The 22,425-nt window shown below is 52.0% G+C and overlaps 1 protein-coding gene across 3 annotated transcripts in view; it reads right to left on the bottom strand.

The window, feature by feature from the left end:
• Tjp3 (tight junction protein 3) overlaps positions 1-22,041 on the bottom strand; it is a 26,537-nt gene extending 4,496 nt beyond the window's left edge. Inside the window, exons 1-15 of one of the 3 annotated variants that reach the window (XM_029565376.1) lie at positions 21,713-22,041; positions 10,738-10,794; positions 10,550-10,659; positions 10,006-10,108; positions 8,859-9,189; positions 8,332-8,435; positions 8,042-8,201; positions 7,772-7,880; positions 7,546-7,607; positions 6,734-6,800; positions 6,387-6,543; positions 5,544-5,652; positions 4,759-5,008; positions 2,979-3,190; positions 1,065-1,160 (exon numbers count right to left, since the gene is read on the bottom strand). In XM_029565376.1, the coding sequence (XP_029421236.1) occupies positions 1,065-1,160; positions 2,979-3,190; positions 4,759-5,008; positions 5,544-5,652; positions 6,387-6,543; positions 6,734-6,800; positions 7,546-7,607; positions 7,772-7,880; positions 8,042-8,201; positions 8,332-8,435; positions 8,859-9,189; positions 10,006-10,108; positions 10,550-10,659; positions 10,738-10,785 (1,918 nt within the window). In that variant the 5' untranslated portion in view covers positions 10,786-10,794; positions 21,713-22,041. The remainder of the gene's footprint in view (positions 1-1,064; positions 1,161-2,978; positions 3,191-4,758; positions 5,009-5,543; positions 5,653-6,386; positions 6,544-6,733; positions 6,801-7,545; positions 7,608-7,771; positions 7,881-8,041; positions 8,202-8,331; positions 8,436-8,858; positions 9,190-10,005; positions 10,109-10,549; positions 10,660-10,737; positions 10,795-21,712) is intronic. The other 2 variants (XM_029565375.1, XM_017799147.2) reach the window with 2 other exon arrangements.
• Between the last annotated feature and the right edge of the window lie 384 nt (positions 22,042-22,425).

Raw genomic sequence — 22,425 nt, 5'->3', positions numbered from 1 at the left:
TTTTATTTTATGTGTATGACTGTGTGTATATGAGTGCACCCATGTGGTACAATGCCTCGGAGGTCAGAAGACGGCTTCAGATTACCCTGGAACTAGAGTTATAGACAGTTCGTAGCTGCCATGTGGGTACTGAGACTCTGCAAGAGCAGTCAGTGCTCTTAACTGCTGATCTATCTATCTATCATCTATCTATCTATCATCTATCTATCTATCATCTGTCTGTTTATTTTTGGTCTTTTTGAGACAGGGTCTCCCTGTAGCCACAGCTGGCCTGGATTCCCTATGGAGACCAGGTTGGCCTCAAACTCACAGAGATCTGCCTGCCTCTGCCTTCCAAGTGCTGGGATTAAAGGCGTGCACCACAACCCCTTTTTTATTTTTATTTTTTTAAGACAGGAGCTCATGTAGCCCAGACTAGCCTCAAGCTCTCTATGTAGCTGACACTGACTCTGAACTCCTGGTCCTCCTTCAACCTTTGGAGTGCTGGGATAACAGGCGTGCCCACCATTGCTGGGCATGAATTCAGGGCTTTTGTGTGTGCTAGGCAAGCAATCTACCCACTTATAAGCACTCTGTTCACTGAGCTACAAGCACTCTACCCACTTATAAGCACTCTGTTCACTGCGCTACAGTCTACACACTGAGCTACAATCACTCTACCCACTGACCCTAACCTTCCTTATTTTAAGACAGAGCTTCATTAAGTTGCCCAGGATGGCCTGAGATCTACCATCCTCCTGCTTCAGCCTCCCAAGTAACCCAATCACAGGCATGCCCCACCACACCTAGCATTGAGTGCCTCCCAAATAAAGGAAGCAGCAGTGTCTTGCTTGTTCTCAGTAGCTACCTGGTGACATGTGTTAAGGAGGATTCTGAGGGCCCATCTTGACAGATAGCACAGACATTGATTGAGGTTGTCTGGCCTGGGTGTTTAGGGGGTCTGGGATTGACTGAGGATGTCTGGCCTAGGCGTGGGTAAAGTAGCTTGGGGAACATCTGCCAAGTGTGTCACTGTTGTTCTGAGTTTTCTTCCTCCCTAAGCTGCCGGGTAAGTAACACCTCACCTGCAATTTCAAACTGGTCAGGCATCTCCATAGCCAACTTTTGCATAGCGATGTCAGCCACGGGCCCCAGGATCACCACCGGGCGCTTGAAACTGGCTGGAAAACAGATAAAGTGACAAACTGAGGCTGTGGGAGCCAGGGCTGAGGTTCAGGGCGGTGCTCACCTAGCACCTAGGAGGTCCTGGATCCATCACCAGCACCCAGAAAAATCAGGCATGGTGGCCCACACCTGTCATTTCAGCACTCAGGAGGCTGAGGCAGGAGGATTGCTGTGAGTTTGAAACCAGGGGGAAAAAAAAGAGAAACTTCTGTTTTGTTTCTGACCCTATTTGGGGGTCTATGATATTAGTGGACTACACTGTTTGCAAACTCTAACAAAGCTGTGTCCAGCCCTTGGCTTGTCCTTTGTAAACAAAGTTTTTGGTTTTTTGCTTTTTAAAATTGCAAGAGCATCCAGTGCTCTTATCCCATGAGCCATCTCTCCAGCCCCACCTTTTGTTTTCTTTCTTTCTTTCTTTCTTTCTTTCTTTCTTTAAAATAAAATATTTTATTTATTATTTTTATCTTATGTGTATGAGTATATTGCCTGCATGTATGTGAGTGCACCCATGTCGTGCAATGCCATGGAGGTCAGAAGAGGGCTTTGGATTTCCCTGGAACTGGAGTTAAGGACGGTTCATAGCCGCCCTGTGGGTGCTGGGAATCGAACCCGGGTCCTCTGCAAGAGCAGTCAGTGCTCTTAACCGCTGAACCATCTCTCCAGCCTCCTTTTTAACATTTCTTTTTTGTGCAGCAAAAGTTGTCTGACTTCTGGCTGATGATGTGAACCCTTGGGGTTGGGGCAGAAGCCTTTTTGTTGGGGGGGAAGCCCAGATGCAGGCCTGTCTTCTACAGAATCTGGTCCCCACTCTGGGCCAAGTGCTCATCCCTGTCCTAGTCTAAACCACACCTGGCACTCAATTCCCTCTCCCCAGAGGCTCTGTGCAGCTAATCCCCTGCCTGCTGGGAGTTCCAGAGCGGCTGCTTCTCTCTCTTGTTCTGGGTTGAGGAAAGCTAATCTTTCAGACCTGGGACTCTGCATGTCTGTGTTTAATTGTAAAACACAAACAGCCTTAAAACTGATCGTTTTTATTTTTATTTATTTATTTATTTACTTGTTTATTTATTATTATTTTTGGTCTTTTTGAGACAGGGTCTTGCTGTAGCCCCAGCTGTCCTGGAACTCACTATGTAGACCAGGCTGGCCTTGAACTCACAGAGATCTGCCTGCCTCTGCCTCCCAAGTGCTAGGACTACAGGCGTGTGCCACCATGCCAGGCTAAAACTGATCGTTTTTAACTGGCACATTTAAAAATACACCATTCAGCAAATTTACATTAGGCAATCTTCACTCTGCTTTCAGAATAGTCTACCACCCTAAAAGGGAGCCCTGTCCCCATGAACCATTCCCAGTCCCCTCCCTGGCACCCACGCATCCACTTCCACTTCTGAATTCTCCTGCTCTGGACACTTCCTGTCATGGAGCCGCATTGTGTGGCCCTGTGTCTGGGTCTCTCTCACTGAGCACAATGTCCCCGAGATCCTTCCACACTGTGGCATGTGTCAGAGTCTCCTGTTCAGGGCTCAGTAATACTCCTCTGTGTTTTTGCATTTTGAAAGAGCACTTCTCTAAGTTGCCCTGGGGTGACCCACCACTCAAGATCCTCCTCCCTCAGATTCCCAAGTGCTGGGATCACAGGTGTGTGCCACCATGCCCAGCCTAGAACTGATTTTAAATGGCTCCTAAGGTCAGAGTCTTTGGGAAAAGTACACAGGCAGGAAAAGTGCACATGGCTTTGGGTCCATGCGATCTTGGAGACTCGACTCCTGGCTCTCCCACATTCCCACTGATCCCTCAGCACAGCTGCCACTCACCTTCTCTCAGAACCACACGCTCATAGGGTGGGTAGTGTCCCTGCCTGGTCAGAGCAGACAGATCCTCATGACTCCGTTGAGTTGTCTTCTTGGCTCCTCGGCGGAGACCCCTGAGCCGCCAGAACTCGCCTCGTGCGTTAGAACTGGTGGAGGAACCAGGTCCAATGCCCACAGCCCGCTGGGCAGCCTCCAAGCTGGCCAGCTGCTCTGCCCTGGGGAGGAAGACAGAGGCCCTAAAGCAACAGAACACATCCCAGAGACAGCCAAGTTCCCATCCTGGGGCCTGGGGACATGTTGCCTAAATGGGCAGAAGGGACTTGATAGATGGCCTATGCCGAGGACCCTGAGCCAAGGACCATCCTGGATCATCCAGGGCCCAGTGTCATCATGGGATTCTCAGAGGGAGACAGGAGGGTGAGAGGGAAGGACTGAGAGGTGTATGCCAATTGTGAAGAAAGGGAGGGCTGTGAGTCAAGGGATGTGGGATATCTGGATGCTGGGAGGGACCAGCCCTGTCATCCCCAGATCTTATAAGCCAGGACTATGTATACCCTGTGAGATAAGGCTGTACCCTTCAAAGCTAATGAAGTGGGTCAGTAAGAGGACTCAGTGGGTAAAGATGACTGCCACTAAGCCAGAGGACCTGAGTTTGAGCCCTAGGACCCTTATGGTAGGGAGAACTGACTCTACGAGCTGTCCTCTGACTGACCTCTGCACTGTGAGCGCATGTACACACACAGGGAGACAGAGAGAGAGAGAAAGAGTAATAAAACTTAATTTAAAAAATTAAAGTTACTGAATTCCTAGGCATGCACACTTGTCATCCCAGCACTGGGATGGCTGAGCAGGGAGATCAAGAGCTCAAGGTCATCCTCAGCTGCAGAACAAGTTCAATTCTAGCCTGGGCTACATGAAGTCTCATCTTTAAAATATCAGAAATGGGGGCTGGAGAGCTGGCTCAGTGGTTAAGAGTACTGGCTACTCTTACAACAGACCTGGGTTCAGTTCCCAGCATCCACATTGTGGCTAACAACCAACCATAACTCCAGTTCCAGGGGATACGATGCCCTCTTCTGACTGCCACAGGCACTGCACGACACAGGTGCACTTACACACATTCAAGCAATACACTCATACACATAAAAATAAATCAATTTTGGGGCTGGAGAGATGGCTCAGCAGTTAAAGAGCACTGAGTGCTCTTGCAGAGGACCTGGGACCAGCACCCACATGGCGGCTACAAACCGTCCTTAACTCCAGTTCCAGGGGAATCGGAAGCCCTCTTCTCACCTCCGGGGTATTGCATGACTCAGGTGCACTCACATACATGCAGGAAATACACTCATACACATAAAATAAAAATAAAATATTGAAAAAATAATAATAAATCAATTAAAAATTTTTTTTGGTCTTTCTGAGACAGGGTCTCCCTGTAGCCCAAGCTGACCTGTAACTCATTATGTAGACCAGGCTGGCCTTGAACTCACAGAGATCCACCTGCCTCTGCCTTCCAAGTGCTGGGATTAATTAAAGGCATGTGCCACCACTCCCAGCTTTATAACTCAATTTTTAAAAATGTCAAAATAATAAAATTTTAGAAATTAAAAAATATCAAAAATGAATCAATGAATAAAATCATGAAATCTGTGTTCAGCTGTCATAGTAGTGGCCTGACAAGCACACGGTCCCACCCGTCCCACCACAGAACCCACAAGCTGTGTAGACAAAGGGAAAACAGGCTGGGTTGGGGAGACCTACAAGAGCCTGAGAGCATCCCAACCTGCTCTGATTGGGGATGACACCCCGTTCTTGCTCCCGTAGATCCCTGCCCATGCGTGCTGCTAGCCAGAGGCCCCCGCGGCTGCCATGCCCGTGGCCCTGTCCTCCGGGACCCGGGTACAGCGTGTCCACCACGTGGAAGACATCACCACGCGTGAAGCCCAGGCCATAGGGAGGACTCGGCTCCAGTTCGAAGTGGGTCCGGATGTAGAAGGAGTCACCCACGCGGGACTGCACCATCTTCCTGAAGACTGGGGGACAGAAGGGGTATGTGTGTGTGTGAGGCTGCACTTCCTAAGTGACACCTGCCAGGGGCCCTGTCCCTCCCTGGGGACCTTGACTGGACAGACGCAGGGTCAGGAGAGACCTGGGGTATATGTTCAGTGAGCCAGGGGCTTGGGGTCTTTTAGATTTTATGTATTTCTTACTTATCCCCCCCTTGTTTTTTTTTGAAACAGGGTCTCCCTGTAGCCCCAGCTGGTCTCGATCTCACAGAGATCTCCCTGCTTCTGCATCCCTAGTGCTGGGATTTCACCTTGTATTTTGAGGCAGGGTCCCATGAATTCATCTAGGCTGTTAGGCACCCCAGGGATCCTCCAGTCTCCACCTCCCCAGGTCTGGGATAACAAGCACACGTCAGCACACCCAGCTTTTTACATGGGTGCAGGGAATTTGAACTCAGGTCCTCATGACTACACAGCATGCACTTCTCCGCTACAGATTCTCCCAAGCACCTCAGTTGGGTGGCTGCACAGTGACACACGAGGACACGCACTCCACACTCACTGTCCTGTTTCCTCTGGGTCACCAGCTCAATGTCCTCCCCTGCCGGGAGCCCCAGAAGAAACTGCACAGCCTCCTCACGGGTCAGGTTCCTGAATGGAGTATCATTCACCTGCCAGGGGAGGAACCAGGCTCAGTATGCAGCTAGCCAAGTCACATGAGCCTAGGTGTGTACCAAGACGGGACTGGACCTATTGAACCAGTGCATAAACATTCTCTAGGGCCAGGGAGGCAGCTCAGTGGGCAAAGAGCTGGCTGTGCAAACATGAGATCTGAATTTGAATCCCCATTACCCACGTAGAAGGCTGGGCATGGTGGCACACACTTGTGATCTCAACACTCGAGGCTGAGGCAGGAGGATAGTGACTTCCTGGCCAGCATGGGCTACAGAGAATGAGACCTTGTCTCAAAGAAAGAAAAAGTTGGGGCTGAAGAGCTGGCTCAGAAGTTAAGAGCACTGGCTTCTCTTGCAGAGGGCCTGGGTTCAATTCCCACATGGCAGCTATGAACCATCCTTAACTCCAGTTCCAGAGGAATCCAAAGCCCTCTTCTGACCTCCGCGGAACTGCGCGACACAGATGCACTCACATACATGCAGGCAATACACTCATACACACACACACACACAAAAAAAAAATTAAAATAAATTTTAAAAAAATAGACTTTCAGCCATGCTGAACAAATGGGACAGAATTTATCTTAAAAAAAAAACAACAACCAAATATTAAAAATAAATAAATAACAAATAAAAAGCAACAACAACCATCAACTGTCAACTTTGCTCAGAATCCCCAGGCTGATAAGGAGGCAGGAAAACAAGGACCAGGCCAGCTGTCCCCACATCACCTGCAGGATCTCGTCACCCTCCTGGATACCCTGGCCGTCCGCCGGGCTACCCGCCTGAACACCAGACACGAATATGCCCACGTCGTTGCCGCCAGCCAGCCGCAGCCCTATGCTGGCACCCTTGGGAAAGCGAACGATGCGTGTGTCTGGACTGTAGCTGTGGAAGAGGGGCACAGGTTAGGTCGCAGTGCCGAAGGGCCAAGCCCTGGGTCCGCACTTAGGCCTTGGTTTCCCAAACAGCACAAATGACAGTGAATGTCATCCAACAATGTATAAAAGACAAGGTTGCCGCGAAGGGGGCCCGAGTTAGGGTTTACAGGATGCTGTACTGATTTGAGGGTACACACCCACGGTCCTCCAGGTTCTGACGGCTGGGAACCCGGTAGATGTCATAGCTCCTTTCCATTGGTGATCCTGGAAAAAACAAACTTGTGTCCTTCACTGTTGGGAACCTGAACCAGGACCTAACACTGTACATGCAGCCCTTCACTGGGGGATTTCAGGCTCTCACTCTACCCTGAGCCACGCCCCAGCCCCTCACTGGGGATTCTAGGCTGTCACTCTACCCTGAGCCACGCCCCAGCCCCTCACTGGGGATTCTAGGCTGTCACTCTACCCTGAGCCACGCCCCCAGCCCCTCGCTGGGGATTCTAGGCTGTCACTCTACCCCCTAGCCACGCCCCCAGCCCCTCACGGGATTCTAGGCTGTCACTCTACCCTGAGCCACGCCCCCAGCCCCTCACTGGGGATTCTAGGCTGTCACTCTACCCTGAGCCACGCCCCCAGCCCCTCACTGGGGATTTTAGGCTGTCACTGTACTCTGAGCCAAGCCGCCAGCCCCTCACAGGAGACTGTAAACTAGGGTCTCCTCCAAGCTGGACGCCATGGCCTCTCCTCCCAGGCTTTGACTCTGAGCATTGTATCTGTCGGACATTCACCCCTATGTCCACCTTTTCAGTCTCTGCCTGGCACAGCATCTTGTGGAGATCAGAAAAAGCCCAGTTCTCACCAGGTGTGGTGGCACAGGCCTTTAATTCCAGCATCTGGGAGGCAGAAGCAGGCGGATCTCTGTGAGTTCAAGGCCAGCCTGGTCTACATAGTGAGTTCCATGTCTCAAAAAGACCTAAAAAAAAAAAAAGCCCAGTTCCCCATGGATCACCTGGTTTTGAAGGAGCTCTTGAATCCACTGATCTTTCCTGTCTCCAGAGCTGTGGGCTCTCTCTGCAACATTACAGATGTGGGGTGAGTCTGGGGAGCCCTTGCATATGGCCCCCATAGAAGTGTTTGCACCTCTGGATCTAGGGATACAGCTGGAGCTCCCCAGACACACGTGTCCCTCCATGGCCACCTTCCTACCCAGGAATCCCTCTCTCTCAGGACCTCACCTGGCTGAGTCCACCTGGCTGTCCTCCATGCTCCATTGCCCATGCTGAGGTGGTGGTGGGATGTGGGATGGTGGGGCCTGGGATAATTCGGAGGTCAGGTCTGAGATGTCTGGCAGGGAGGGGACAGCAGGTGAGCTAGGGTCATCTGTCGACTTGAAAGCTCATGTCACAGAGGGGACCATGGAGGCACTGCTGAGCAGGTGGCCCCTGAACTTCCTGGAATTCAGGCTGCGTGTGCTGTGTGGCGTTAGGTAAGTTCAGTCTCCTTACCGTCCATGAGAGAGCTGTCAGTATCACTCACTGCAGGCGGGATGTTCACCAGGAACTGGCCCTGGTCCCTCAGCACCAGCAGGGTCAGCTTCCCTTCTGACCTCTCAATGAGCTGCCGAGTATCACTCAGTGACAGATTTGCGCTGGACACCCCATTGATCTGAAGTAGGCCAGGAAGAACAGAAAAAGCAGGTTTGTATTGGGGACACCAGAAAGTTTGCCGGAGCAGGACTAGAAACAGACGGCTTGGTGGAGGGGGGACTAGAAACAGACAAGAAGCCTGGATGCACCTGCAGGATAAGGTCCCCTTCTTGCAGCCCGCGGTTCCGGGCAGCAAGGCCGGAGTCTGTGATATGCTTTATGAAGATCTGACTGCCCAGTTTCACACCGAACTCTGGAAGAATAGGGAGAACTGAGGCAGAGCTCTAGAGCTGGCCACAGGCCCAGATGGATTTTCTTTTCTTTTCCTATCTATCTATCTATCTATCTATCTATCTATCTATCTATCATCATCTATCTATATCTATATCTACTTTTATTATTATTTTTTATTTATGTGTACGAGTGTATTGCTTGCACCATTTGCAAGTGCATCCGTGTCAAGCAATGCCTGTGGAGGACTGAAGAGGATATTCGATTCCCCTGGAGCTGGAGTTACGGATGGTTGTTAGTTGCCATATGGGGAGCTGGGAACTGAACACGGGTCCTCTGCAAGAGCAGCCAGTGCTCTTAACCTCTGAGTCATCTCTCCAGCCCCCAGATGGATTTTCTCTTTGAAGGACACCTGCCCACCGCCCCATGGAACTGTCCCCCACACCTTCACTGTTTTTCTGCTTCACCAGCACTGACTTCAGGGGCTTCATGAGCACGTCCTGCTTGGGCAGCCTCTTGTAGCCAGACACCAGGTCCAGCCCATTGGCATCAGAGCCACCACCTGAGCTCCTGCGACTGTGGCCGCCCATGCGGCTCCGGCGTCCAGTCCTTGCCCGGTAGGAACGCTCGTCCCAGGATGGGCCTGAGCCACTGGATGAATCACCCTCATAGCCCTGGCCATGGTCAGCCTCGTCCTGATCAGAGAGATGGTGCCCCATGCCAGACGGCACAGCCTTGGAGGCCGGCAACTGGACCCTGCGGGGGCGCTTCACTGTCTGTTGAAGAAAGAAGGGAGGTCAGCAAAGCCAGGGGCCAGGGAAAGCCATGCCCCATCCGGATGGGACCTTAGTGGACCCAGACACTCTCTGGACCTCAACACCAAAGTTGTCATCTAACCACAGGAGCTGGATGACAGCCTAGAATTCCTCAGTTAGGAGCTGGGGGCGTGATTTAGGGGTAGAGTAACAGCAGACAGAGTCCTCTAGTGAGGGGCCAGGGGTAATGGCTCTGGGGCAGAGTGCCAGCAGAGAACCGTCAATAAAGGGCTGGGCATGTGGCTCAGGGGTAGAACCTCTTTCTAACCTGTAAGTGTTTTGGGTTTTATCCCTAGCACTCCCATAAACAAAATAGTAATGGAACACCTGTACCCCAAATAGCATAGGGCCAGGTCTGGTTAACACAGGATCCAGTTTCCCTGCCCATGTCTGTATGCTATAACAAAGAACCAGGCCCAGCTCAGGCCGCCTGCCGTAAGGAATGGGGAAAGGGCTTCCACATACATGATGGCCCAGTGCAGTTGCAGTCGCAGTAGGGTGTGGCAATGACAACCTGCTGAGAGATGATCTGCCAGGAGACAGACTGCCATTGGATAGCGTAGGACAGCGTGGGAAACCATGATTGGCTAGCCAACCCCTTATAACCTCAAACGCTTCCCAGAATAAACACGTCTGCAGCAGCTCGCCCTCTGCTTGCTTTCACCCGACTCCCAGTGTCTGTGTCATGACTCCGTGCCTCTCATCCCCATATCGGCAGGGACCGTGTGTCCCCCTCCGGCTGGCTCCGGGGAAGGACAGTAACACATGTCCACTTACAATGTCAGCTGTTTTGTTGCAGGTCTTCAGGATCTGGATGGCAAAGGTAGCTGTGACATTCTCCACAGAGACTCCGTTCACCATGACAATATGGTCTCCGGTCCTGAGTGAGGGGCCCCAGAGGAGAGACTCAGAGAGTGCACCCCTCCCGCATGGTCACCCCTGGGTGTGCCCAGCCTGGTTGTAACTGAACAGTTTGCACTTTCTCCTTACCCCTTCTTTTCTGTGTCTGTCTGTCTGTCTGTCTCTCTCTGTCACCCATCAGTCCCTCAGGGCTCAGAGCCATTTTCACTGAGGATTCCCAGGATCCTGGTCCCCAAGTCTTAGGACTCCCCTCCCTTTCTACCAAGAACCTTCCAGAACTTTCTGTTCAGGTGACCTGGGGGCCACTGTGCCCTTAGGCACTGCCCTGAAGCTCCAACCAGGAAATGTGCCAGGAACTGGAGCCTTGTTGACAGAGCTACAGGGTGCCAAGCGCTATCTAGCCCCCACACTTCCCTCCTCCTGGCCACCCTCTCCCAATGGATGGTGTCCCCAGCCTCACTGGAGCCGGCCCTGGGCTGGGCCTCCAGGTACCACGTCGGATACAACTACAGATCCACTGGCCCGGTCTCGGCCTCCAGAGATGGCAATGCCAAAGCCTCGGCGGGGGTCCTGAGGGACACAGGAGACCAGAGTTACCTTCCCTCCTTCAGGGACTCTGTTCGCAGGGCTGGACAGGGCACAGCTCACCTTGTGCAGTGTGGCCGTGTGCTGCTCCCAGATGGTCATCTCCTCCATTTCTGCCACCTGGGGGGCAGAGAACAGGGCCACAGGACACACAGATTCAGGGGTGTCCAGAGGGCAGGGTTCCCTATGCCCACCTCATCCTCCACAGCCTGTTTTTCTCAATGCAGGAGCCAGGGGGTGCCTGTGAACACCAGCTCTCTCCTGGGACCACAGGCCTCCATGGCTCCCACCAAGATCAAAGCCCAAGTCCTGCTAGCAGCCCACAGGACCCTGCCCCATCCTCCCTCCCTCCCTCCTTCCTCCCTCCCTCTGCTCCGGACACAAGGGCCTCCTTAATGCCCCTCCAACATGCCAGACTCCATCCTGCCCCAGGATTTTGCACAGCCATGCCCTCTGTCCCAGGGCTTTGTACAACCATGTCCTCTGTCCCAGAACCTTTGCAAAGGTCCTCTGTCCCAGGACCTTTGCAGAGCTGTGACCTCTGCCCTAGGACCGTTTCTTGGCCATGTCCTCTGCCCCAGGAACTTTGCTCAGCATGTCCTCTGTCTCAGGACCTTTGCACAACTGTGTCCTCTGTCCCAGAACCTTTGCACAGCTGTGTCCTCTGCCCCAGGACCGTTTCTTGGCCATGTCCTCTGCCCCAGGAACTTTGCACAGCATGTCCTCTGTCCTAGGACCTTTGCACTGCCGTGTTCTCTGCACTGAGGCCCTCGCATGGCCATGTCTTTAGCTCCAGGAACTTTGCACCACTGAGCCCTCTGTCCTAGGCCTTTGCACACTTTACATTCCTTCCAGGTCTTTTCTGAACCCCTCAGAACTCATCTTACCAGGTCACATCTCCACACTGAAACTGCCCCCCACTCATCCCTGCTAAGCTCTGTGTCTCAAGTCTCTCACACCTTGTGTTCCAAGCCTGGTCTTCTGTTTGTCGGTTTGAGACAGGGTCTCCCTCCCCCATAGCCCAGGCTAGCCCCAAACGCATGGCAACCCTCCTACCTCAGCTTGAGCTGCAGGAGTGGGGAGAAAAGGGAGGACCCTGTAAAAGACTTTCTTCTAAGACACCTTCCTTTGGGCTCAGTTATACTCCCCCTCCCCATGGAATTTTTATTTCCTGGCTTTACTTTCAGATAAAGGCTCCCAGCAGGTGCCAGGCCTCCTTAGGGGGAGCGGATGCAGGTGGCCCGGCTTGTCCAAGCCTGTTGAGCTTGTCCCAGCTTGTGTGGGCCTGGTCTCCTGTGAATAGCACAGGCTTTGTCTAGAACCCTCGGGGGGCTCTCCCAGTGCCTTAGGGATTAACCTGATCCCTAGCTCACCATCATCGGAGGACACCTGACCTGGAATTCTAAGGAGGGTCTGTGGAACGTTCTAGCCCCTCCTCTTAGTGTGTGGAGGATGGGTAGTAAGTCCAGATCACCTGCCCTCAGCCCTTCGTGGTGGGCAAACTTGGTCAACTCCTATTCATCCCTCACAGTCCCAGGGTCACCATCCCTTCCTCTACCTACCCCTCAACAGCTGCCGACTGTCCCTCTTCGAGTCTGGGGTGTCTCAATCTAATCTTGTATTCCCCTCCCCAAATCTGGGGGCTACAAGAACTCCGTCCTCTCCCCACAGGGTGAGGCATTGGGGGATGAGTCTGAAAACTGGGCAAGAATGATTTAAAAATACTCAGGATCATTCACGTGTGGCGGGAGAGGCGAGTCCCTTAGCCCCGCCCCACCCCAGGTGGGCGGGAGAGAAGCCTTGTCCACCACCTGCCGCCCGCAGATGCAAACAGCCAAACGACACTGTAACCCCAAGGGACCTGTTCGGAGAAGTCACACAGCCCAGGGGCACAAGGCTTCAGGCCCCCCCCCCTCCTCCCAGGCTACTGGGAACCAAGTAGGGGGTGCGGACTTGGGTGTGGGACGACAGTTATTCTCCCTAACCAAAGGGACCAGTCTGGGGAAAACTAGTCACCAGGACTTAAAATTGGAGACCTATGTTCCAAACCAGCTGCAACCTCAGTTTACCCTTTTTGGGTGGGATCTGAGACTAGGCGCTGTGAGTGTGAAGAAACTCTTGAGTTTGGGCTCCATCCTTTAGGGCAAAGTCCCTCCAGGGTCCCAAGAATTAGCCATTCCTGTGCAAACTGGAGCTGTATTCGACCGCCTCTGCTGTGTCAGGCTCGTTAAAGGCTCTGTACACAGTAGGTGCCCAATAAATGCCAGTGGTGTCTCCGTAGCAAAAAAATAAAGGAACAAAACAAAACACGGCCACCACCTTTAGAGACTAGACTCAGACATTTCAGGGTCTCATTGAGATTAGAACTCGGCAGAAAGGCTGAGAAAGCCTTGAGCTGTGTAGCCTCAGGCCAACCATTGCATCTCTCTGGGCCTCAGTTTCCCCATCTGTCACTCACGCAGACGGGGTTCAAGAAGCCCTGAGTACAACTCCACAAGCTAGTCACCAACCCTCTCCGGAGCTCCCCTGAGCTACTTGCCTGGAATCTCACCGCCATTGTCCACAGCTGGGGGGCCTGGAAACAGTCAATCAGCCCCCAACCCGGGTCTAGGGAGGGCCTGGAAACAAGTCAATCAGCCCCCCACCTGTACCAGAGGAGGCTAAAGAGGGTCACAGCCAGGTTGGGCCCGCACGACTGCTCCGGGCTACACCTGTCTCTCTTCCTCCTTCAGGTCAGCTACTGCCCCACCCCAGCGCGACACGCCTCCGGGAAGCAGCCGGGGCCGCCTTCTCTCAGTGGCCTCCATAGCTCACTCCAGATCTGGAGATGGTAAATCCAGCCCGGATTTTCCAGACAACCATCCCTTAGCCCCGCGGCCTGGGAGAGAGAGCGGCGAGGCTGCGAAGAAAACCAGGATGGGATTTTAGCCCCATGCGGAACGGAGTACGGAATCCGGGAGTACTGTTCTGTTCTGTTTGCTTCCCATCACAATTGGAGGTTCACCCTTTTGGACCCGAATCTTTGTTAGTGGGGCTAGAGGAAGTGTAGGTCAAAGAAGTAATGAAGTCCTCCTGGAGGAAGGGAGGGCATTGAAGGTGGGGTTTTTAAGGTTGATTAAGAGTTTACCAAGACAAGGGTTGGGGGAGATGGCTCAGCGGGCAAGAATGCTTGCTTTGTGCTTTGCAAGCATGAAGGCCTGAGTTTGAATCCTCAGCACCCACATAAGAAGCTGGGTATGGCTGATCATGCCTGTAATCCTAGTTCTGTGGGGTCGAGACAGGAGGATCCCTGGTGTCTCTTCCAGGTTCAGTGAGAGACACAGTCTCAAGAGAATAAGGGGGTGGGGGTAGGGAATAAGTGGTTGGTGATAGAAGTCCTCCTCTGGTCCTCACAGGTGTGCAAAGTACTACCTGGGCCTGGAGGAGGGAGAAACTACCCCTCCTGGGTAGGAGGATAGTTGAGGCCCCACCCACACATTCCTCGTTGGGAAGGAAATAAAAACAAAAAGACAAGCTGAGCCCAGCTCTGCCTGAGCCCCACCCCAGCCCAAGGTCAAAGGGGCAGATTTGGGCACAAACACCCCTTCCCGGGCTGGTGTCTAGTCAGAGCACAGGGTTGGAAGAGGGCTGGAGGAAAAGAGGAGACTCTAGAGGGTCCCGGGAGGCCTCCTGGAGAAGGGGGCATTACAGTAGGGTTTTGAAGGCTAGTGAAGAGGTGACCATATAATCAAAAACTTGCCTGGTGTGGTGGCGCACACCTTTAACCCCAGCACTCTGGAGGCAGAGGCAGGAGGATCTCTGTGATATTGAGTCCAGTTTGGGCTACATAGCAAGTTCCAGGTTAGCCAGGGCTACACAGGGAAACCCCATCTCAAAAATAAAAATTTTTAAGGCCTAAAGCTGACTTGTCTACTGCAAATTTATCCCGAACACACCCCAGGATCTCCAGTTACCAAGTCAGGCCTTCCCCCAAGACAAGCCAATTTTCTTGGAGGCTCGAATCCCAACCCTTTCGCCTATTTGTTGTGTTCTCACAGAAGTTCCTTTCCCTCTCTGTGCACTCATTTCTGCATATATCATTGCTGATATATAAAAAAAAGAATCCTAGTCTCTGCATGGCAGAGCAGGCAGGTGGACTAAAAGGAACATCCCAGTACTTGTCAGTGTGCAAACCACTGAATGGGTCTGTGCCTCAGTTTCCCCATCTGCAAACGAATATAATAGTTGCACCTGTCCCCACAGATTAAAGGAATGACTGTGTTTAAGGTGTTTAGGAAGTGGGGCTGGAGGGCTGGCTCAGAGCACTGGTTAAGAGAACTGGCTGCTGCTGGAGGCTGGAGAGATGTCTCAGTGGTTAAGAACACTGGTTGTTCTTGCAGAAGACCCGGGTTCAAATCCCGGCACCCACATGGCAGCGAACAACTGTCTATAACTCCAGTCCCAGGGGATCTGACAGCCTCTTCTGATCCCTGAGGGCATTGCACGACACAGGTGCATTTACCTATATACAGGCAATACAAACATACACATAAAAAACACAAATAAGAAAAAGAGCACTGGCTGCTCTTGCAGAGGACCCGGGTTTGGATCCCAGCACCCACATGGCAGCTAACAATCATCCACAACTCACTCCAGATCCTGGGTATCTGATGCCCTCTTCTGGTCTCTGCAGACATTGCACACACAAATGCACTTACATCCATGCAGGCAAACATACATACATACATAAAATATAATTAAAGAAGAACATTAAAAAAAGATGTTTAGGAAGCTATCATAAGCATGGACCAGTTAACACAGATTTTCTTTTGTTTTTTTGAGACAGGGTTTCACCAGGTGAGCCTGGAACTTGCAGCCCCCCCCCCCCGCCTCAGCTGAAAGCCCCTAATCCCCCAGATTCCATATTAACCTCTGTCCATCCACACTTAGTCTTTCAACCTACCTACACCTGACGCATGAACCTTCAATGGTTCCCTATCCATCAGCCCTTGAGTTAAAGTCCAACGTTTTAAATAAAGTGAGACCTGTGTCCAGGCCCCTGAACAAGATTCATGCTCTGCCTTTCCATCATTCAAATGTTCCTTTTTCCATTCACTTGGTCAGTCACTCAAGAAACTCAGGCTGGGGCTATAACTCAGTATTGGGAGTGCCTACTAGCAGGCAGGAGGCCCAGGGTTCAATTCCCAATGCCATCATAAAAAAAGGGGGTGGGGCCGGATGTAGTGGCACACACCTTTAATTCCAGCACTCAGGAGGCAGGCAGGTGAGTTCAAGGCCAGCCTGGTCTACATAGTGAGTTCCAGGACAGCGGAGGCTACAGAGAGACCCTGTCTCAAAAAGACCAAAAAAAAAAGGGGGGGGGATAGAGTGAGCTGACGGGATGGTCAAGTGTATAACGGAAATTGTGGCCAAGCCTGATGATGTATTTGATCCCTGTGACCCACATCACGGAAGGAGAGAAGCAACTCCCGCAAGTTGTCCCCTGACCTCCACATCCACACACATACATGGATGAATGAATAAATAAATAACTTTGAAAATTAAAGAAACTCTCCAATCCCCGTTAGACACTGAGCATAGATGATGGTGAAGGAAGGTCCCATCAGGGAGCAATCTTGTAACCGAGACTGCAATACCAGCTTCAACCACGAGGGGGAAGTGCTGTGACTCTGGTTCAGGAACGAGCTTTGCTACCCTGAGCTGCAGTACCCAGTTCAAACGTGAGGGGCAGTGTTGTAAGTCTGGTTCTGGGAACAGCTTTGCAACCTGAGACTGGAGTACCCATTTCAACCAGCAGGGAGCAGTAAAAAGGGAGGGAAAAGGAGTGTGGGAGCAGAGGAATTTGAAATGCACGATCCATTTAGGAAATATCTCTGGGAGAACCCTGAAGGCCCTTTCTGAATACAACTGGGGAAACTGAGGCACGAGAAAGAAGGTTAAAGCCCCAGAGAGTGTGGTTGTCAAGGTGTAGTTGGCAGTCACCTCGACAGGGTGTCTCCTGGGGAGACTGAGCTCAGGTGTGTGGCCAGACGAGTCTGCCGGAACTTAAGAATTCCCCAAAGATAATACAGCCCTTAGTATTTATTGAGCTCCTATTGTGTACACAGGGTTGGGGCCCCTAAGGAGACAGGCCACAAGAAGACAGACAGAAACGGAATAATTAAATAAGCAAACAAAAAAACCCCTACAACTTAGAGTCTACAGAGTTGGTACAGCAGTTAAGAGCACTGTCAGAAGCCAGCATCCACATGCAGGCTAACAACTATTTGTAACTCCAGTTTCAGGGGATCCAACGCCCTCTTCTGGCCTCCGTGGGCATTACATGACACATGGGTCACTTACATACATGTATTCAAAACATTCACACATGTAATAAAAATAAATGAATTAAAAAAAAAAACAAAAACACTACTTAAACTTGTGACATCAGCCAGCAGGGAGGAGTTGCTGGAACAGGGGACTTCAGGGGGACTGTGTGGAGGAGGTGACCTGGGAGAGAAGGATCTAGGCTCAGGGAGAAGTCAGATCTGGAGAAGGCAGAAGGCTCAGATGGCATAAAGGTCCGAAAGGGCTGTACAAAGGCCCTGGGGCAGGATGAAACCTGGAATGTGGATGTAGGGAGGCTGTTCAAAGGAAGCAAAGGGCAGAGAGGGAGGAGGGAGGCCAGGGAGGGGATGGATGGGCAGCATATTGGGCAGGGCCTGTGGGCTACAGGGAGGACTTGACCTTTGACTTGGAGGAAGGTGGGAGCCATGGAGGGCTGTGGGGAGAGGAGGGAGCAAACCAACTCAGTGCTCTTGGGTGCCCTCTGGCTGCTGTAGGGAGGACATACTGTGTGGTGGTGACTAGATGGAGAGAACACAGTCCTGGTTTGAGGGTACTAAAGGTAGGCACTACCAAGCCCAGCTTAAACAGCCATTTTATTTTTTTAATTTAATTTATTTTATTATTTTATTTAATTTTATTTATTTATTTATTTTTTATAGTCTTTTTTGAGATAGGGTCTCCCAGTAGCCCCATCTGGCCTGGAACTCTCTATGTAGACCACAGAGATCTGCCTGCCTCTGCCTCCTGAGTGCTGGGATTAAAGGCGTGGGCCACCATGCCTGGCTTAAATAGCCATTTTAAAGACCAGCAGGGGGATGGAGAGCTGGCTCAGCAGTTAAGAGCACTGGCTGCTCTTGCCATGGACCCAGGTTTGGTTCCCAGCACCCATATGACAGCTAACAACTGTCTGTAACTCCAGTTCCAGTGGATCTGACGCCCTCTTCTGACCTCCTTGGGCACTGCACACACGTGGTGCACTTACATGCATGCAGGCAATGCATTCATACACCTAAATGCAAATTAAAAAAAAAAAAAAGAGCAGATGGGCCAGTGAGGGTTTGGGGGATGAAGGAGTCTGCGTCACAAGTACAACAACCTGCCGTGGATCTCCAGACCCCACATGGAGGAAGGAGAGAACTGACCCCTCTAAAGTCCTCTGACCTCCACATGCACATGTACATGGCTGCGTTTACACAATACTAATTATTAAAAATAAAAAAATTATCAAAACTGACAGAAGCCAGGTATGGTGGCACACACCTGTCATTCCAGCACTTGGGGGTAGAGCTGAGGCAGGAGAACTGCTGTGAGTTTGAGACCAGCCTAGACTATATAATGAGTTCCAGGACAGCTTGATTTCAGAACACCTCATCTCAATGTAAGATTTTACTTTTTTTTTTTTTTCCGGAGCTGAGGACCAAACCCAGGGCCTCGCGCTTGCTAGGCAAGTGCTCTACCACTGAGCTAAATCCCCAACCCCGACAATGCAATATTTTAAAAAATGGAACAAAATACAGATGAAAAAGTCCTATGGAACTTTCTAGAAGCTTACATCAGGGTTACCAAGGAGGGAACCAACTGAGGGTGTATTTCTCTCTCCGACTCTGGAGCAAGCCAGGCCTAGGAAACTTATGAAAGAAGTGGAGCAGGCTCCAGAACCAATCCCAACCCAGCCATGCCCTATCTCAGTTTCCCCATATGTAAAGTGAAGCTCCTGTTCTCACAGCTGTATTTGGGAGAAGACAGCAGATATCTAAAGGCGCAAGAAGGACTTTCCTAGCTGACCTGTTGTTGGGTGGGGTCCTCATGCATGTGAGACTGCAATACCGATATCAGCCAAGAGAGGGCAGTGTTGATAGAAAAGAACAATGCCCTGAGAACTGCATCAGGAATTTTGCTACTGAGACTGCAGTACCAACTGCAACCAGGAGGGGCCGAGTTGTAAGAGTGAATCCGGAAGCAGTTTTGTAGCTGTGGGGCAGTGTGGAAAATCAAAGGTGCCATCTGATGTCCTCGTGCCAGAGAGTCCCCACTCCCCAAAATTCTTAATGCAAGGCCAGATGGAGTACCTGGTGTCTTGATGTCTTTCTCAACACCTTGGTCTGCAATCTGGGTTTATTATCTGTGTTTCAGTCTTTTTGTTTGACTTTTGAGATAGGGTCTCACTATGTAGGCCAGGCTAGCTTGCAACTGGCTCTGTAGACCAGGATGGCCTCACTCTCACAGAGATCCACCTGCCTCTGCCTCCCAAGAGTGCTAGCATTAAAAGTGTGCACCACCATTCCTGGCTTTTTACATGGGTTCTGGGGATTCGAACTCAGGTCCCCATGCCTGTGCAGCAAGTGCTATACCCACTGAGCCACCTCCCCAGCCCCTAGCCTGGGTTTTTCATCTTCCCTCTAGGTCAGCCTCTCCAGGTCCCTCCATGTCCCTCTGCAGTTCCCAACATTGCGGATTTGGGGACATTTCTCAGTCCACATGGGCACTGTGGCTGAGCCCGCATCTGTCTTTATCATTACACCGCTGAGCTTTCCACTATGTTGAAAACCTTAGGTGACCCCAGTCCCCTGGGGTCTATTTGTGCATTTATGGCATGCCTACTGTATACCAACTACTATTCTGATTGCTGGGGATAGTTCAGGGTACAGCTCACATGGAAGCACATGAGGAAGAATGTGCACCCCACAGGGTCACAGCTAGTAAGCAAGGACAACTCAAGAACTTCCAATAGTTCCCAGGGCAGGCGTTTGCCACCACAGTGTATCTGCGTTTCACCTGTTAACTCTAACATCACAGGTCACATTGGACCTCCCACTTCCCTTGCTTCCCATTGCCTCTCTGCCTCCGGTGCTGCCCTACTAGAATCTATCCATTTCTCCTACTTCCCCATCTCCATCTACACCAGCTCAACCTGTCCACCTGATCCTACCTTCACCCAGTCCTCCCCTCAGCAGCCACCAGAGGGCGCGCGTGACCACCAGAAGCTCCCTCTTCTGCCCACAACCAGACCTGTCAAAGCCCAGATCCTCCCACAGGGTCCTGCCAGCCCTGCCCCATCCTCCCTGCCCTCCTCCTCCCTCTCTGCTTCTTGCTCCCTCTGCACCAGCTACAGGGTCCTCCTTGCTTCTCTAACACGCCAGGCTCCATCCTGCCCCAGGACTTTGCACGGCTGTGTCCTCTGCCACAGGGCCTTGGGACATCCTTCTGTTTGTATCTGTGTTCAACATCAGTTTAGACAACTACTCATGTCCTTCAAATCTTTACTCAAATACCATCTTGTCCCCCCACGGTCCCCATCTTCTCAAATAAAATAAGTCAGGTGTGGTGGCACAAGCCTCTTATCCCAGGAGGTGGAGGTAGAAGGATCAGGAGTCCAAGATCATGCCTACTTAGTTCCAAGCCAGCTTGAATTACCTAAGACTCTGTCTCCAAAAACTGAATAAATACAAAATAAAATTACTGGACCTCTGGATTTTGCTCACAATAAATCTGATATACAGTAGGTGCTCAATAAATTAGTTTCACTGTTTAGGCAGCCTGTCCCTGTGGCTGTGTGTCCCACTGACCTCAGTCCATTTAGAAGAGTATTGGGCTCCACCCTGTGCAAACTCGGGCTCTCTGGCGCTTGGCCAGGTCCAAGAGGAAGGACGGAGCCCAAACTCAGCCGTGGACTTTCCCCAGAAGTCAGGCTCACAGGGAAGCACCAGGCCCGACAGGCAGGGATTTTTCTAGATGTGGAGCCTAGGGCAGAGGTGGAGGGGGCCAGCCCCCAGGCCTCCGCACTTCTATGTCTGTGACCTCCCTACATCCTGTGCAGCTCCAGGGAAGAAGCTCACCCTCTCTGGGCATCGTTTCATTTTGGGCAAAGCAGGAAGTTTCGTTGGAAAGTGGGGCTGGCTTGACACAGCATCTGTCCTGTGTCCTTGACTGCTCTGAAGGACCTGGTTGTCTATGAGCTGTGCAGTGCAGAATGAGAAACTGAGGCTGGGCTAGGAAACTGGGCTGCTGCAAAAAGGGGCTACAAGTCTCAGGTTCCTAGGATGGGGAGGGCACCTTACAGTGGACACATGTCCCCCTCTGGGCCCTCCCCAGTCCCTCAGGTGCAGCTGGTCTCAGCCAGGAATATAATTTTGTCTTCCTTGTTTGGGGGCAAATGACGCAAAACTGATTCCTTTCACCTGACTCCTCTCTCTGCCTATCAGGCTCCCACTGTATAATTGTCAATTGACAGATTTGGCTTCTGGATATAAAGGACCAGACTCTCACTTGCCCCCACAGTGTGTAACAGACACCTTGGAAATTTAGGGGTGTCCCTGCTGAGAGTTCAAAAAAAAAACTGAGAAGCAGGCCAGGTGCATAGGTAACTGCCTGCCATGTCCCAACACCATCCCAGGCTGCCCTGGGGTGCTTTGTGGGATCCCTTCCCCACAACCTGCCATCCCTTCTGTACCCTCCGGTGTCCCCACCTACCCCGCCACCACCTGCGCTCACAATGGCCCTTTGAAGGCTCGGCTGTGGCGTCCCCGGCAGGATGCCAGGGAAAGAAACCCAGCCAGAGTCTCCTGGAAGTGTGTCAGATGCCCAAGAAACATGCCAGCTTCCGGCTCGCTGGGGAGCAGGCAGAGGAAACTTGGGGGCTTCCCAGAGCTTGACGTGAGGGGTCTTTGGATGGACGCTCCCTGTGCGATGGGCTGAGCTGGGCACCACTCACCTGTCTTGCAAGCTGGGTGGACTCAGGGTAGATGGCAAGGGGTGGGCCCTGGATGCCCACTTGGCATGGACGCTGGGGAGGAGACCCGAGGCTGCTCTCACGCAATGACCTGTTCGCTCAACTTGGCCCCGGTGGAGCGCAGGGAACTGCCGGGTGGAACCAGCGCGGCAGTGTGCGCAGCCCAGTGGGTGACTGTGAGAGGCCGGCCTGCAGGTGGGAGGGTGTGTGGCTCTGTCGCAAGGTGCTCTCACGTGGCAGAACCCAGCCTTAACCCCTGAGCACCCAGAGGCCAATCCAGGCCGAAGCCTGGAAGCACCCAGGGACGCCCCATAGTAGGTGCTCAGAAAACACTGTGAGCAACACAAATGGTTAGTGCTTCCAACCTCTCCTGCACCCAGTGTCCAGTGTCAGCCTTAGCCAGGATGAAGCCGGGGTCTCACACAGGATAGGACTCAAAGCTAAGCCACCCCCCCCAGCCCCTCACTGGGGACTCTAGGCTGTCACTCTACCCTGAGCCACGCCCCCAGCCCTCACTGGGGATTCTAGGCTGTTACTCTACCTCTGAGCCACGCCTCCACCTCTTAATGCATTATTTTGGCACTGACTTCCCCCACCTCTAAATCTCTCTTCTTTTTTTTTTTATTTTTGGTCTTTTTGAGACAGGGTCTCCCTGCAGCCCCAGCTGTCCTAGAACTCACAAAGATCTTCCTGCC

The sequence above is a fragment of the Nannospalax galili genome, unplaced genomic scaffold (genome assembly GCF_000622305.1).
Source record: "Nannospalax galili isolate Female #2095 unplaced genomic scaffold, S.galili_v1.0 scaffold77, whole genome shotgun sequence".
In the NCBI taxonomy this organism is placed as follows: domain Eukaryota; kingdom Metazoa; phylum Chordata; class Mammalia; order Rodentia; family Spalacidae; genus Nannospalax; species Nannospalax galili.
The sequence above is the reverse complement of the archived record's forward strand: the minus strand, read 5'-3'. Positions and strand labels throughout refer to the sequence as shown.